This window comes from Silurus aristotelis, assembly GCF_946808225.1.
Source record: "Silurus aristotelis genome assembly, chromosome: 2".
NCBI classification, from domain to species: domain Eukaryota; kingdom Metazoa; phylum Chordata; class Actinopteri; order Siluriformes; family Siluridae; genus Silurus; species Silurus aristotelis.
In genome coordinates this window covers 12,557,940-12,573,679 of record NC_139575.1, presented here as the reverse complement: position 1 = coordinate 12,573,679, position 15,740 = coordinate 12,557,940, and the positions used below count along the sequence as shown (strand labels likewise).

Sequence of the window (15,740 nt, the reverse complement as noted above, 5' to 3'; positions counted from 1 at the left end):
ACTAGTTCAAACAAGTCCATATTTTATTTATTATATATATATATATATATATATATATATATATATATATATATATATATATATATATATATATATATATATATATATATATATAATAATAAACGGCCTATTATGACCTGTCAGTGGAAAGTTCCGGAATGGAAAACTTAACTTATATTGAATGAAGTTACAGAACATTAAAATACAGTTCACAGACAGTTTTAAAAATACAGTTCACAGACAGTTTTAAAAATACAGTTCACAGACAGTTTTATACAGTTGAAGGGGGCTGTAAATTAGTTTACTAAGAATGAGGGGCATTAAGTGAGGATGAAGAGAAATAACTAATGAAGACTGATATACAGAACGTATATAATTCTCTCCTAATGTTTTGATAGGCACATCAAAACAGTACAGATTTACAATCTCCACCAATGATGCATTAGTGGCTTGACTGGTGAATGCAACTGTTTTTTTTCCCTCCATCTAGTGACTAGTTATTCGATAGTTTAAAAAAAATATATACTATTTCTGAGAAAGACTTTAATCTAGTCTTACCTGGCATCAACCATGGTACTTTTTTTTGATAAGCTTATTTAGACATGGGGAAAACCCAGTGTAAGGTACTATCGTTCTGAATCTTCTATGCTGTCATAGAAACACGCAACACCTTTAAGGGCCATCCCAATACGCAATAGGCTACAGTTCGAGTACCTGTTTGCGACAAGAATGTGCATATTCAAACAGTATTACTTTTAACACGTCCTGTAAAAAAGAAGATATATGCTGCAGGCTTCCTCCTTCTGCAAAACTGTTCTACCACTATATTTAATCCATAGTGTGCTGCTAAATCTCTGTCTTATGTTTAATCATGTGCATGCAAAACACTGAAGTACAAAGTCAGCTTTGATTCCTGCTCAGGGACTGAGCCTGATAGGAAGTGGTTTCGAATATGGTAATGAAGATAGCTAAGCTGTGGTCTCTGAACGGCCATGCAAAAGCAGCAACTTTACCCTACAGCAAAAAAGGTGTTAAAAAAAAAAAAAAAAAAGTGTCATTTTTCAGGCAGCAGAATGGCGCCTGCGCTGAAGTGACACGCCAGCAGACGACACTGCTTTTGGTTGACAGTGTTGAATACTTCCTAGGACAGGTTTTCTTCTTGTGTTTTTCTTCTATTTATTTTATTTAATTTGTTATTCAAATAATTACAACAATGAGAAGAAGAAAAAAAATTATGAGAATAATACGAAATTTCAAAACCTGTCAAAACCAAAAATTGGACCGCATATTGTATGAGGGATTTTCTCAAAGACCTCAACTACCTATCACACATTAAGCTGTTGTGCTGGTGTCAGACAGACATGTAGGCTCAGTCTAATACAAATCTTTCCACACAAAGTGAAACTACTTTGAAGTAACTCAAAACCTAAACAGATATCAGTCTTGTAGTATTTTCCATTGGTGCTATATGTGGCCTAAATGTGGGTGAAAAGTAAAGAGACCTGAAAGGTCTGAATGTAAGGGTTGAGGCGTTGATGCTTAAAGATGTTGGGTTAGGTGTTAGGAGTGTCAAGGAACAAATCCTCCACTGCAATGATAACACCTTATAAGAACTGACCCTTATATTAAAAGCTTAATCGGTTATCAGCATTGGTGTACCAGATGATTCTGTGGCATATGTACCATACGGGTTTAATCATACACTGTAGTCATTAAGCACACCAGACGCTTGGTCAGTCTCCCTTCTTCTAATAAATCCACACACTCAGTGCTGGGCCTGTAAGTAGATTTACCAGATTTGGTAAACCATAGGCTTATCCCCACAACTGTGAGTGCATAAAATTGTGGCTAACCAAAACCACAGAGCCACAGCTCAAGTTCTGAAACAGGATGGCAGTATGCTTTCAGCAAAACCAGCATCAGAGCAAACTTGCAAAGCGTCATGTCCTAAAAGCATTCACACTACAGGTCAAGAAACCCTATTTTGACTGCTGTGATATGGAGAAACAAACAAACTAAAAATTTAAATCATTCTAGTCACATTTTGACCACATTTTTGCCAGCTCATAATGGCAGTACAGATTGAGTGTTTAAAAAAAAAAGAAAAAAATCATCAAAGACTTGTAGTCCTTTCTAAACCATGGCAACAATGATCTCATCCCACAACAGATGCTTTATAAGGATCTGTTCTTTCAAATCTCTATTCATTCAACACTATTTAAATGTTACTCTACTATAGTCCCATAACAACTAAAAATACATTTCATAACACAACAACAGTTTATGATCATTTCGTCAACATGAACAGTATACGCCACAGGATCTCCCAAACCAAACACCATATTTGTACAATATTGAAAATTTGCTTAATCAACACTGTCTTAATGCGATCAACAAAACAGAGGTCAGAATCCAGTGGAAAAAAAAGAACCTTTGCTCAGTTTCAGGTTCACGTTTTAGGATTTTGCATTTCTTTCGTAGCCCTGGTCAGAAACTCAAGGATCCGTTCAGAATTAACTAAGTGAAGTCAGGAAGTGACACTATGAATTTAGAGATGGGTTTGCTCTAAATAACAACGTACATGAAACCAGAAGCGTTACTAATTTACTGGTAAAGCGTTTAGATCATAAGATTATGTGCCACTTGTTAAACCACACAAAATCCAAGAAAATCAATGACTACGAAGTATGATATGATTTTAATGGTGGCATGGAAAATATCAGGCATTTACCAAAAATCACTGCATGTTCATCGTTCACGTGTGGACAAGCGCATGTAGAACATTCACCAGTTTTTCTTTTATTTTGCATGTTTTAAATTTTTTTTGGAAACATGAACGAAACATGATCATTGTGGCATCGAATAGGGTGATTATGCATTTAACTATGACTCTACGGTTTGAGAAAGGAGAAGTAATGCGCTTTATGTTGACTGTGAGTCATTCTTATATGGCCAAAAATAAGCGCATGTCTTTTCTGCCCCTATATCGTCATTTTTTTATTTTAATACTATGGTTAACAGCTAAAACAAAATTCAGCATAAACTATAATTAGTTGCAAAATAACTAATTATAAAAGGTGCTACAAATCTAAAACAGAGCTTTCCTAAAATTTAGCTAACACAAGAACACAAATTCTGTAAACTATATATATGCCCCAGAAATAATTAAATCTATATATATATAAAGCTCAAATACCACTGACTGACTCACTCTCCCATCACGAAATCTCAAAAACCACTGAACGGATTGCAATGAAATTTGGAACGTACCTTCCTCTTGGGTCTTAGGTGCTCACTAAGAAAGGGTTTTGAAAAATTCGGCCTGGATCGCGGCTAACTCGCGAAAAACGCGATTTCTCACGCATTGTAAATTCTTCGAAATAACATTACGGATCCTAATGAAACTTACTACATTGTTTCTTATTAGATGTTAGATGCACGATAAAAATTATTTTTAAAGTAGTTTGCCCTGTATCGGTACTACAAAGGGGTAGTACGTTATTTGTTGACGTTACATTCTGATCTCTGATCATCCAGTCCTGCTCAGTGCTTACTGCTTATTGCCATATTGCTTAGCGTTCTGCCTTCCGTAGCGAAGCACGGGTACTTTCAGCTAGTAAATAAATAAATTAAATAAGTGTGTGTGTGTGTGTGTATATATATATACACATACATACATACACACACACACACACACATATACATACATACATACATACATACATACATACATACATACATACATACATATATATATACATATATATATATATATATATATATATATATATATATATATATATATATATATATATATATATACACATACATACATACACACACACATACATACATACATATATATATATATATATATATATATATATATATATATACATATATATATACACACGCACGCACGCACGCACGCACGCACGCACACACACACACACATATATATATATATATATATATATATATATATATATATATATATATATATATATATATATATACATATATATACATATATATATATATATATATATATATATACATATATATATATACACACACGCACGCACGCACACACACACACGTGGGTATTTGTGTGTGTATATTATATATATATTTATATATATATATTACATTGTGCTAACTTTATACTACCATGACGAGTAATATCCAACTTGTATAATGTATAATCGGCATAGTGGTTTCAAATTCTAAATTCTGATTGGTCGTTGGTTGATGTTCTATAACAGCAGTTTTGACAATAGTGTCTTTAACTCAAACTACATGTCTACACTATATGTACATGCTCCACCTAAAGCATTATATCGTTTCAAAATTTTCTAATGTTCCTCTAAAGAAATGTTTATGGAAATTAGGCCGTGTCAGTAACAGTGACCGTTTTGAAACATGCTCGTTTGGTATACATTTCAGCAATACATTTTCCTTATTAAAACATTTACAATTTGAATCATTGAAAAAAAAAAAAAGCTGCTGTGGTGTAATCAGGAACATGTCTTATTCCAATGAGAGGAATTACAACTGTAGGATTTACCTGAATCTCTAATTCAGAGATCTGCTGCTGGAGTTCAGCCATGGCAGCAATGTTATCAGCTTCTCTTAATCTCACGGCCATCACCTCCTCTTTATTCTGATAGAGACACAGACAGCATGAGAGAGAAGGAGGGGGATTATCTTTCTGCTACAGGAGCTGAAAACAGAACCCACTAGTTCCTCTTCACGTAACTGGATTTGCTGATTGCGACCATGGATAAGATCGCTAACACAAATGATGAAATAGCATGATTTTTGCAAAATGTGCAGATACACTGTTCTGATGACAGACTTCAAGGGTTGCAAAAAAAATAATAATAATAATACAAATAAAATACAATTTAATAAGATTCAAAATGTTAAGCTTGCTTTTTTTTTAAAACAAAAAAACTAAATAAAAAAATAAACACACATTGCAAGCTTTCCACAGTGGGTGTGAAGCATCAAAGCTCAAGGCTCCTCACCTTACACTCAATCTCTGCCTGCTTGCGTTTGGATTCCTGCACCTCTGAATGCAGCATTTTATTCTGTGAGCTTAAAATCTGCAAACGATCGTGCAAACTGCGCGACTCTTGCTCAGCTCGCCGCAGTTGGTTGTTATGGATTTGGTTCTGCAGGTAAACAAAACACAAAGAATGACATTTTAGATTGCTTTCACTGTCCAGTTGTATTTCATGAAGACGGGAAAGCTAAAAGAAAAAGGGGAACTAAAAGGAAAGAAGAATTCGAGATAGTGCTTTGATGCAGGTCAGTAGTTCAAACATAAATCTCCTGAACCATGATGAAGTAAGTGCTCAGGGTCAGTGCACTACTGCATGATGATAAACCCCTCGATCTGCTAATTCAAATTTGTTTTATGTTCATAGCAAAGGTATTGCTATAAAGCATTCTGACTGAGTCCCTATAGTCCTGACATGTCTAGCCACGTATAACGTTCTGCACAGCTATCTGTACTGGCAAGCAGGTATCACTGCCTATACATAGCCAGTGACAGGAAAAGGTGACTCATCACTTAGAGTCATGACAACATGGCATTTATTAGATCGGTGCACAAACAGGAACATTATAACCAAACTGGATAGAAATCTGAAACCTACTACAGCTAGGATCAGTCAAGACTTTTTTTTTATTTGACTTAATATATGGTCAGGTATTAAAAATTCAAAAAACCATAGCTATGTTGATCTTTTTTCATACATCAAAACACTTTCGGAACCATCTGTAAAATCAGAATCTCTTCTTGTATCAGGTTCTCATTATGTTATGTCTTTCTGCATTTAAGAAACAATGGAAACCTCAAAAGCACTTACAAGAGCTGCATTTTTTTTTTTTTAAAGGCTTTCAGGAAAATGAATACTGATATAAAGCGAATGCAAACTAGAAATCGCTAGAAATGTTTCAGGATGAGATCTCCTTCACAAAATCTCCTTAATTCTAGTTCCTATATACTGTTATTCACGTTTTCGGAAGTAATACAATGAAAAGCAATTCCAGTGAGAACCTCCAAAACATAAGGACTAACTGAGCAGACTTATGGATTCAGTTATTTACTTCACTAATACTTCTGAGAGAAGAATTTATGCGAATACTAATACATTTAACATAGACTTGTATGTATGGCAGGAACCCTTAGACATCCATCTCAGACTTTATAAATTCCTTATAGACCAGTTCTTAAAGAAAATGTCAAAACTCTGACCTATAGCATCTTAAAGGTTAACAAAGGTTTGCGATGACAAAAATTTTATAAACTTGACATGAGTCGCCCTCTAGTGGCCATGTGTTTAAACATCTAAGACCTGCTTCTAGTAAAAAATCGGATCCCAACAAAGATATTTACAGTGCAGTGGTGGAAACCATGTACTTTAGTAAAAGTGGAGATGCAATAGGTAAAATATTACTCCAGTAAACATGCTTCCTTTAAACTTGAGTAAAAGAACAAAAGTATTTGCCTTTAAATGTACTTCAATATTCAAAATATTAGGATTTATTATGACTATAACTATGACCTATTATCATTTTTGTCACAAGTATTTTGCTTAATCAACTCAGTTTATGTGAAAAGACTTACTCTTAGCACACCAGTCTATTAATAGAATGATGATAATCATTTAAACACTGATTGATACTGAATAAATTATCATGAACCCAAATACCTACTTAATAATTTTTTTTTAAAAAGAACCGCACAATTAAGGCCACGGGTGTTGTGGCAAGTTAGAGTCAGAAGTTTCTTTCATCATTTATGCCTCTGAAAATGTTCAAAATGAACTGAAATTGAACTGTATGTAATACTAAGTAGATAAAATATTTTTAGAACCGCAATTGCGCAGATATTAAAAAGGAACGACCGCAAAATGCAGTTGAGTAAAAGGTAAGTTATATGACTTTGAAACGTAGAAGTTTAAGTCTCCAAAAATGGAAATATTTCAGTAAAGTACAGATACATGAAAAAGCTACTTGAAGTACAGTAATTACATTTACTTTGTTACCGTCCACCACTGTTACTGTATGCCTTATTACACAAAACTCAATTCAGAGGCTTTGATCATTAGTTGACAAATATTTTCAGGTATTTTATAAGGTAAAATGTCATCGGATGGTCATTTCACTACACTACACTTTGCTTGCCTGCCCACTCTACACACTGCACTCAAGTCACTTCACATGACAGAAGCTATAATTCCCAGGTCTTTACTTACACTATACTAAAGTACCACTGCTCAGAACTATGAACCAATTTTACCTCATTACTACTCTTCTGCGATACGTTTATTTGTTTCTTTTTTACATTCTTTGCTAATGGGAATACTTTTCCAACAGAGAAACTATTCTACATTTCTAAAATTATATCTCAGAGGGATGATAGGAAACCCAATGCTTGATTTTAAGATACTTCAGACAACAATTACTCAAAAAGTGAGAGAGAAAGAGTAAGAAAATGAGAGAGAGAGAGAGAGAGAGAGAGAGAGAGAGAGAGAGAGAAAGAGTAAGAAAATGAGAGAGAGAGAGAGAGAGAGAGAGAGAGAGAGAGAGAGAGAGAGAGAGAGAGAGAGAGAGAGAGAGAGAGAGAGAGAGAGAGAGAGAGAGAGAGCAAGAGACCTGTGTCTCTAGTTCCAGTAGTCTCTGCCTGGTTTCACGGAGCTCAGCTTGGGCTTCTGCCTCTCGAAGTCTCACGCTCATCAGTTCATCCTGAAGTTCGTTCGTTGAGTTTTTCCGTGGACTGTCCTTCCAGCGGCCAGCTGTACGTGCCAGGTGCCTCTGCAGAACAAAACACGGGATTTCTTCAAATCAATCAATTTCAACTAATATGTGTTTTTGAATTCACACGTCAGTGCGGTGGAAAATAGATTGCAGTGCCTGAAACCTCACAGAATTATGATTTACAGTTTCTGTTTAGAAAATGCTTTAAATGAACGAATGGAAACATAACAGCATACATTTTCCTCAGTGTGAGCGCACATAATGTGTTTACCTGCCAATGCTCCTCGAGATCTCTGATTTGCTGTCTCAGCTCTTTGAGGCCAGTCAGAGCTTCGGCCTCCCTAATCCTTACAGCAATCAGCTCCTCCTGAAGGCGCACCACGTTACTCTCGTCCGGCAGTGCCGTGTTCCTCTGTAACACATCAATACAAGTGATTAAAAAAAATCCAACAAAAATATGAACAATATCTGATCAGCTGAGCTGGCATAAGAGCCGTGAACTATTTTTATAGTTTAGGAAACAAACCTACCTTCTCTATGTCAAGGATTTTGTCCTGCATCTCTTTGAGGGCACACTGAGACTCTGCCTCTTTGAGTCGAGCCTGGACCAGCTCTCTCTCCAACTGCAGGATGGAATCCTCAGAGTAGCGAGGGTTCCCCTTCTAGAGGCACAGAGACGGAGAACCCAAGGTTATGTGAGCGTGTTTCACTCTTTCACTTGCACACGATGGCAAAGTAATAGAACAGGAACCATCTCATTCACAGCCGCAGTCAGCTGCAGGAAAACCATCACCCAGGAGTCTAAATCCATGTAATCTCAACTGCAGAAAAGAGCAGTCATTTATACCCATTCCAAAGTCATGAATACTGAATAAGCTCAAAAACGGTGTGTCGGAAAACAGCAGCATACGACTGTGATTGGTAAATAAGTGATGAGATATAAATTTAACACACAAGGTTTAGATTATCCCGACACGTCACGTGTTATCTGTCAGCTCATACATATTCACGAGGCTGTTTAGCATCACCAAGTATGCTAATGAGCTGAGCTGCTATGCACAAATAATCTCCCCTAACCACTACAATTTCAGAATGAGTCACTAGGTAAGGCTTCAATGACTCTCTTTTTATAACATGCTACCGCAATGCTTTCCCCATAGTGTCCACTGAGCAGCAGGCTCAGATGCAGTCCTCCCATCCAGGAGGGGGTGCAGTCTGTGCATGGTCCTTACCACAGGCTGCTGCTGTTGGAGCTGTCTGATGAGGCCTTGGGCCTGCTCAAGCTGCGCACAGGCCTCCTCGCACTGCTGTTTCACCGTGGCCAGCTCCCGCTTGACCAGGTAATTCTCCTCGGCCTCCTGGGCTCGCGTCACCTGACCCTGACGCAAGCGTTCAGGGACAACAGACGGACGAGGTGAACCAAGTTGGGAGCGATGGGGAAATTATTAAATTGCATGGTAGAAATATTAAAGCTGGATGTCGAATTCAAAGGTATCAACATGCTGTTAGCGTCTTTTACATTGGTGATTTATCCTGAATGGATCTCATTAAATTATTTATACACAAATGTTAGACACATGTATGGCCATATGTTTCTCTAGGAAGCGACTTTATATATATAATTAAATTTAGGTTTACACCAAACAGACAGTTTTTTTCTGAATTATCAATATCAGGTATAATTTAATTCATCTAATTGAAGCTTGTCATTTCAAACATGCAAAGCCAAAAGAGTTATAAAAGAGAAGGTATGTTCAAGGATCTGCTTGATTTATCTTTCCCTTTACTTGGACTCGGTCAATTGATTCGGGATGTTGAAGTGTCATGCGATCGTTTCATTCGTGTCTATTGTTTTAGCTCATGCAGATTTCTACGACTGACTCGAACATTCAAATCCCACCGGCTGTCCAAGTAAGTGGAAATGGCTTCAAAATATTAAGGCTGAAAACGTGCTTTCTTTAAAAGAAAATTAAATAAATAAATTGAAAAGAACGGAGAAAAGAGTGGCAGTAGTGAGGAATGTAGATTATACCTGGATCAATCTATCTGCCAAGGAAGCACTTTCCTACAAAGAGAAAATCCATAAAGAAAGGCAGAAAGAGAGAAAGACCAGAGGATATTTCATGTAAGAAAAACAACAAAAGTGATATTTTCACACAGAACACTGTTCTTTTTCCACCCTGGTTGTACGGTTGTAGCAGATTTAACAGTTTCTACTATAATACACACACACACACACACACACACACACACACACACACACACACACACACACACACACACACACACACACACACACACACACACACTATTGCCAAAAGTATTGGGTCAATTGACCTTTCCTGCTATATGTGCTTCTTTTTCAAACTGTTACCAAAAACCTGGAGGCACTCAATTGTACAGGACGTCTTAAGATGCGCTGTAATAAAATGTTGCATTCACTTGAACTTGGCAATGCCCCTGTTCACAAAGAGAGCTCCATGAAGATCTGGTTTACATGCTTTGGAGAGGAAGATCTTGAGTGGCCTGCTATAGAGCTCTGATCTCATCGCTACTGAACACCTTTAGGATGAAGGTGAACGCTGACTGGACCTCAGGTCTCCTCACCCTTTACTAAAACCCTTGGGGTTGATGAACACAAATGTCTATAAGCACACTCCAAAATCAGGTGGAACATCTTCCCAGAAGAGTGGAGGGAAATATAGGAGCAAATTAGGACTAAGTGTGGAATGCGATGTTTTAAAAGCAAATACCATACTTTTGACCAGGTGACCCAATACTTTTTACAATATAGTGTATATATACAGCTCTGGAAAGAAAGAAAGAAAGAAAAAAAAAAAAAAAAAAAAAAAAGAGACCACTGCGTCAGGCGTTTTGGCATGCTCTCCACCGTTTTTTCACATTGCTGTTGGGTAAATTTATACCACTTTTTCTGCAAAAAAGCAAATTGCTCAGCTTTGCCTGATGGTTTGTGACCATCCATCTTCCTCTTGATGACATTCCAGAGGTTTTCAATAGGGTTCAAATCTGGAGACTGGGCTGGCCATGACAGGGTCTTGATCTGGTGATCCTCTATCCAGACCCTGATTAATCTGGCTGTTTGGCATGGTGCATTATCCTGGTGGAAAATCCAATCCTCTAAATTGGGGAACATTGTCTTAGCAGAAGGAAGCAAATGTCCTTCTAGAACAACCCTGTACTTGGCTTGATTCATGCGCCATTAACAAAGACAAATCTGTCCAAATCCAGCCTTGATTAAGATCATCACTGGCCCTCCTCCATATACTACAGTTGGTGCAGGACACTGTGGGTTGTAGGCCTCTCCAAGTCTCCATCTAACCAAAACACGACCGGGTGTCAGGCAAAGCTGGAAATTGGACTCATCAGAAAAGATTATCTCACTCCAGTCCGCTACAGTCCAATTCCTGAGGTCTTTTGCACACTTCAGCCAGGCTCTTCTTTGCTTTTCACTGATGAAGGGCTTTTTTTCTGGCTTTGTTTCAAACCCTTCTTGTCGTGCATTTCACCCCAGTCTCAGTTTGCCACTGTTGTTGAAGGTCACTTGAGGTCAGCCTCCGATTCTTGATTGACATTCGAATAAGTTTATGGTCATCTCGCTTGTTACTGACCTTTTTTTGTTCTTCTTCTTCACACAAAACCTCTCTTTTCACTGTTTTTGGCATGTTCAATGGTTCTATCTTTCCAATTACCTTTGAAAGACTTCTAGCACTTTTTACCATCCAATCGGTCACACTGCAAGAGGAGTGGTGTGCTTGTGTAGAAATTAAACAAAGACTGGCATAAAATGCTTGTTATACTTAGAGAGATGCTGATTTAAGAGTAAATTGCAGTGGTCTCATTTGTTTCCAAGCGCTGTATGTATGTATGTATGTATGTATGTATGTATGTATGTATATCTATAAATATATGGGCGCCCAAACAGCCTGAGAATTACAGGGTAGAAAAACAACAGCATAGATGCATCAATATGGGTGTGAAAGCATGATAGAATTGACAAACTGTGACGCTACAGCATCCTCAAGTGTGAGGCTGAAAAACAGTGCAAGCAGAAAAGAAGCAGCAAGAAGCAGTGAATACTAGTGAGTGCCATGCTCTTTTATGAACGCTTCATCTAGGCGAGTAGTTAAAAATACGGGGACTCTTTCGTCGTTTTGGTCAGTACACAGTTAAGTGTCTCATGCAGGATGCTTTCAGAGGAAGGGGAGTTGATGCATTTTCTTCTTTACTCATAGACCAACATGAACAATTCGTAGCCACTTTTCAACCATGCACGGCCAATTGGACACGTGTGTCAAGCAGCTAATGACCCAGCATGCAACAGTGTGAGGACATGCTGCATTCACGAACCATCTCATAGACTAATTTGCACACAACCCGCCGGGGTTCCTGTGCAGCCGTACAGTTAGTGATAGACAGAGAAGTCTTACCTGTTTTACAGACCACAATTACCACATATCAAAAGCCCCATACAGCAAACCTCTTATTGTTACTGAACATTAGCTTGTCTGAACTGATGACCCTAGGTCAGTCAGTAGCTATGGTTATATGCAGATACACAGCCAAGTTAGTAGGTGTGAGCTCATGGGATGGTCAGAATGACTCATCGGTGAGAGATGAGGTCATATGAGACTCGATCATGAACATGATGATCGCAGATGTAATCGAGAGATCTGATACAGTGAATGGATCGACACTTTTTATTAAATGGCCAGTGGTCACTCACTTTCTCCAGAGTGTCTATCCTCTGTTTCAGCAGCCTGTTCTCTGTTCGAAGTCTCTGCAAAAAAGAAAAAGATGTGAATACAACCATAGTCTGATACTGATGGGTCTGGAGTATATAACATAGCAGGCAATAGTTTTGATTGGGCTGAAGGGGGGGGGGGACACACACACACCATTACTGAATCATTTCGACTGCCATTTTTAAGCATGGACTGTTTCAAGGAAATTAAAAAGCAGACGTCTATTACACTTTTCTAGTCCCATAGTTTTTGACCCGGCACCCCGAATGATCTAGTGTATGTAGATCTTACGCCAGTGGTGTCCAACCAAGCAAGTACACAACAAATCCTACCTGCTTAAATCCAATGATTTTTATTATTAATGACCCAGGTCCTTAATTGGCTAGAATAAAAACCTGGTTGTCATATGACCCCCTTCACCGCACCCACATCAACCCTTTGTGAAAAAGATTGGACACCTCTGCCTAACGTTTTAACAGTAGGCTGAGAAATGTATCATTTTCACCCCTGTGTCATTCATTTGAAAAGTGAAAAGAAAAAAAAAATCTATCACCAATTATATATAAACATTCTATAGTTATTTACTGGTACAGTTTCTTTTCAGAAAGTCTTATTATCGTTGACCTTTACATTGTTTTTTATTTTTTTATTTGTGGAAACCATGAACCATAGTTATACTTGAACTTATAAAAAATACATTTAAAAAAGCATTAGTTTTTAAGAAACATGTCATTATTGATCAGAATCAAGTAAAAAAAAAAAATAAAATAAAAAAAATAAATAAATAAATAAAAAAAAAATAAATGTTGTTTCTCTCATAACAATGCTGTGGCCTCACCTTTATCTCCACTTGTTCCTCCATTTCCTTGGATTTTATAGTAGTGTACTCCTTCTCTAACCTACAAACATAGAAATACAGTCACAGATGAAATCCACACAACTACTATTTTTTTTTTTTTTTTTTTAAACTCTGATTTCGGTTGAGTTCACAGAAAGCACACTTACTTTTTCATCTTCTTGGCGTTGTACTTGACTTGATAGGCGACTTGGATTACTTTGTCTGGTCCACTGTCCAGTTGATGAGGGATTACTCTTTGAAAGTACTAGAGAAGCACAAAAGTGTGCAGTTTTTAGCTTCACTAAAAAAAAAAAAAAAAATATGTGCAAACTTGCTAAAAACTGCTTCTTATGTAATATAATGTAATATATCAGTTGTCTGATTTAGAGTTTTTAAACTTAAGGTATATGACATTTGGGGTGTCAGATTATATGGCATTAGTGAAAACAGTTTTAGCACATGCATCACACTTTATAATATTGATACAAAATATAATATCTGATTCCAAAAGGTCCATTAAGGTCAGTTTCACTTTGACACTGCCAAGAGATTTTATACAGATATTATTAAAAAACAAACAAAAATGATCATACGTAAGTGATACTAAATCACTTAAGTCCATTTTTAGTGCACAAGTTATTTACTTGCACATTAAAACACATCATTGGGATTTTAGCAGTGTAATGGAGCCTAAATATACAAAAAACAAAGAAAAAATCACAGGAATGCATCAAACCTGTAACATGCCCTCCATGTCTAACTGGATGAGTTCTGCTTGATTCATCTGAAGGATGGCCAAGCCGACCCGGAACACTATCTCCAAACCCTAACATTACAGGAAGAGAGGAAAATCTTCATTAAAATATCTGCAATAATCCTTTTCATCCAAAAGGGGGCACCATTGGCTACTATTTTAACATTTAATTTTAGCTTGCAGTATAAGGCATAAGTACAACCCGAGGAAAGAAAGAAAAACAGCACACATGAAATGAGGTGTTGAAGCATATAAATAAAACACACACACACACACACACACATATATATATATATATATATAATATAAATCTGCAAATCAAGCCTGCACCCTGTATACAGGTTTTCTCACCTCACACACAAATATGTCGAAGATTCTTGTAGCAGCAGGGAGAGGAAAGGAGGTGAGAAAGATGGTAAGGAACCACGATGAGGCGTACATGGAGGTGTGGAAACTCTGGGCCTGGAAATGAATGTGCAGCTCAGGCAGTTGCTCCTGAAAGAGAGAGACAGAAGAAAAAGATGAGCGTCAGTGTAGAAAATCAAAATATTAATTTATTATTCCCTCTCTCTTAAGGAAATGCTTATACGTAACTGTAGCAAACTAGGAAGGAAATAGACTTAGCATCATTTAAATAACATCTATCACTTTTTCTTAAATTGTGACACAAAGGTAAAATTGTCAAAATGCTTGTAAGAATTGATTGAGGGAGCTGGTTATCAGATTGAGCTCTGCCCTTCCTTTGAGACTCTTGATTTTGAACCACTGCATAATATGTGAATAAATATGCTTAGGGTTTCGGTTCTGTTAAAAGGTAAAGCTTTGCCCCAATCTACAGTCTAAAGCATAATCAAACAGTTTTTTTTTAATTACACTGTATATGGCTCTATCGAACTCATCCTCAACCTTGTCCAGTTTCCCATTCCCTGCTGACGAGTCCATGCGGGTGAGAGGATGCTACACTATAACGCTACCAACACATCTAGACTATAACTGTCAATCGAACAAATTCTTATATCTGAGCAGCTTCTCCAGAGTTGGCGTGTCAAATTATTGCTGTCCATAAATGTTCGCTGCGTTTTCTCTCACACCTCCAGGCCACGTGAGGGTTGTGCCATATTCGATTCACGATTTAATGATGGATTTAATGGTGGAAAAGTTAAAGGGGGCGACTACTTATGCATAATATTGTAAATTCACATTAAACAACAGTTTTGGCTTGACGTTCAGATTCTTGGTGCATTCATCCCTTTATTCATTTATTCATTCATTTTCTCCCGCTTATCCGTAATTCGGGTCGCGGGGGCAGCAGTCTAAGCAGGCCCCCGCCTTCGACTGCTGCCCAATCCTCAAGGCACCGTCCCTTACGGTCCCTCCTGCAGGTGGTGAGCCCACGGGAAGGCGGCCCCACGTCACTCCGACGTCACGGACCTTGATATTTCCCTCGTAAGGGACCATTCATCCCTTTAATACTCCTGTAACATCCTGCTTCCCGACTATTAGAACAAGACATGGATGATAACATAGGATGCTTTTTATACACATACCTGAATCATACATTCAAACTGGTACATGCAGAGACCCAATTCCGCCATGCTGGGTTTGAACAGTTCCC

At 37.5% G+C, this 15,740-nt stretch overlaps 1 protein-coding gene across 1 annotated transcript in view; it reads right to left on the bottom strand.

Moving 5' to 3' along the window:
- Nucleotides 1–15,740, bottom strand: part of evi5b (ecotropic viral integration site 5b) — a 54,914-nt gene that overhangs the window by 13,046 nt on the left and 26,128 nt on the right. The window contains exons 4-16 of the mRNA XM_083561846.1: nt 15,673–15,738; nt 14,477–14,620; nt 14,108–14,197; nt 13,539–13,636; nt 13,372–13,432; nt 12,515–12,568; nt 9,803–9,835; nt 9,003–9,149; nt 8,301–8,432; nt 8,042–8,182; nt 7,669–7,827; nt 5,031–5,177; nt 4,568–4,663 (exon numbers count right to left, since the gene is read on the bottom strand). Of these exons, the coding sequence (XP_083417972.1) occupies nt 4,568–4,663; nt 5,031–5,177; nt 7,669–7,827; nt 8,042–8,182; nt 8,301–8,432; nt 9,003–9,149; nt 9,803–9,835; nt 12,515–12,568; nt 13,372–13,432; nt 13,539–13,636; nt 14,108–14,197; nt 14,477–14,620; nt 15,673–15,738 (1,368 nt within the window). The remainder of the gene's footprint in view (nt 1–4,567; nt 4,664–5,030; nt 5,178–7,668; nt 7,828–8,041; nt 8,183–8,300; nt 8,433–9,002; nt 9,150–9,802; nt 9,836–12,514; nt 12,569–13,371; nt 13,433–13,538; nt 13,637–14,107; nt 14,198–14,476; nt 14,621–15,672; nt 15,739–15,740) is intronic.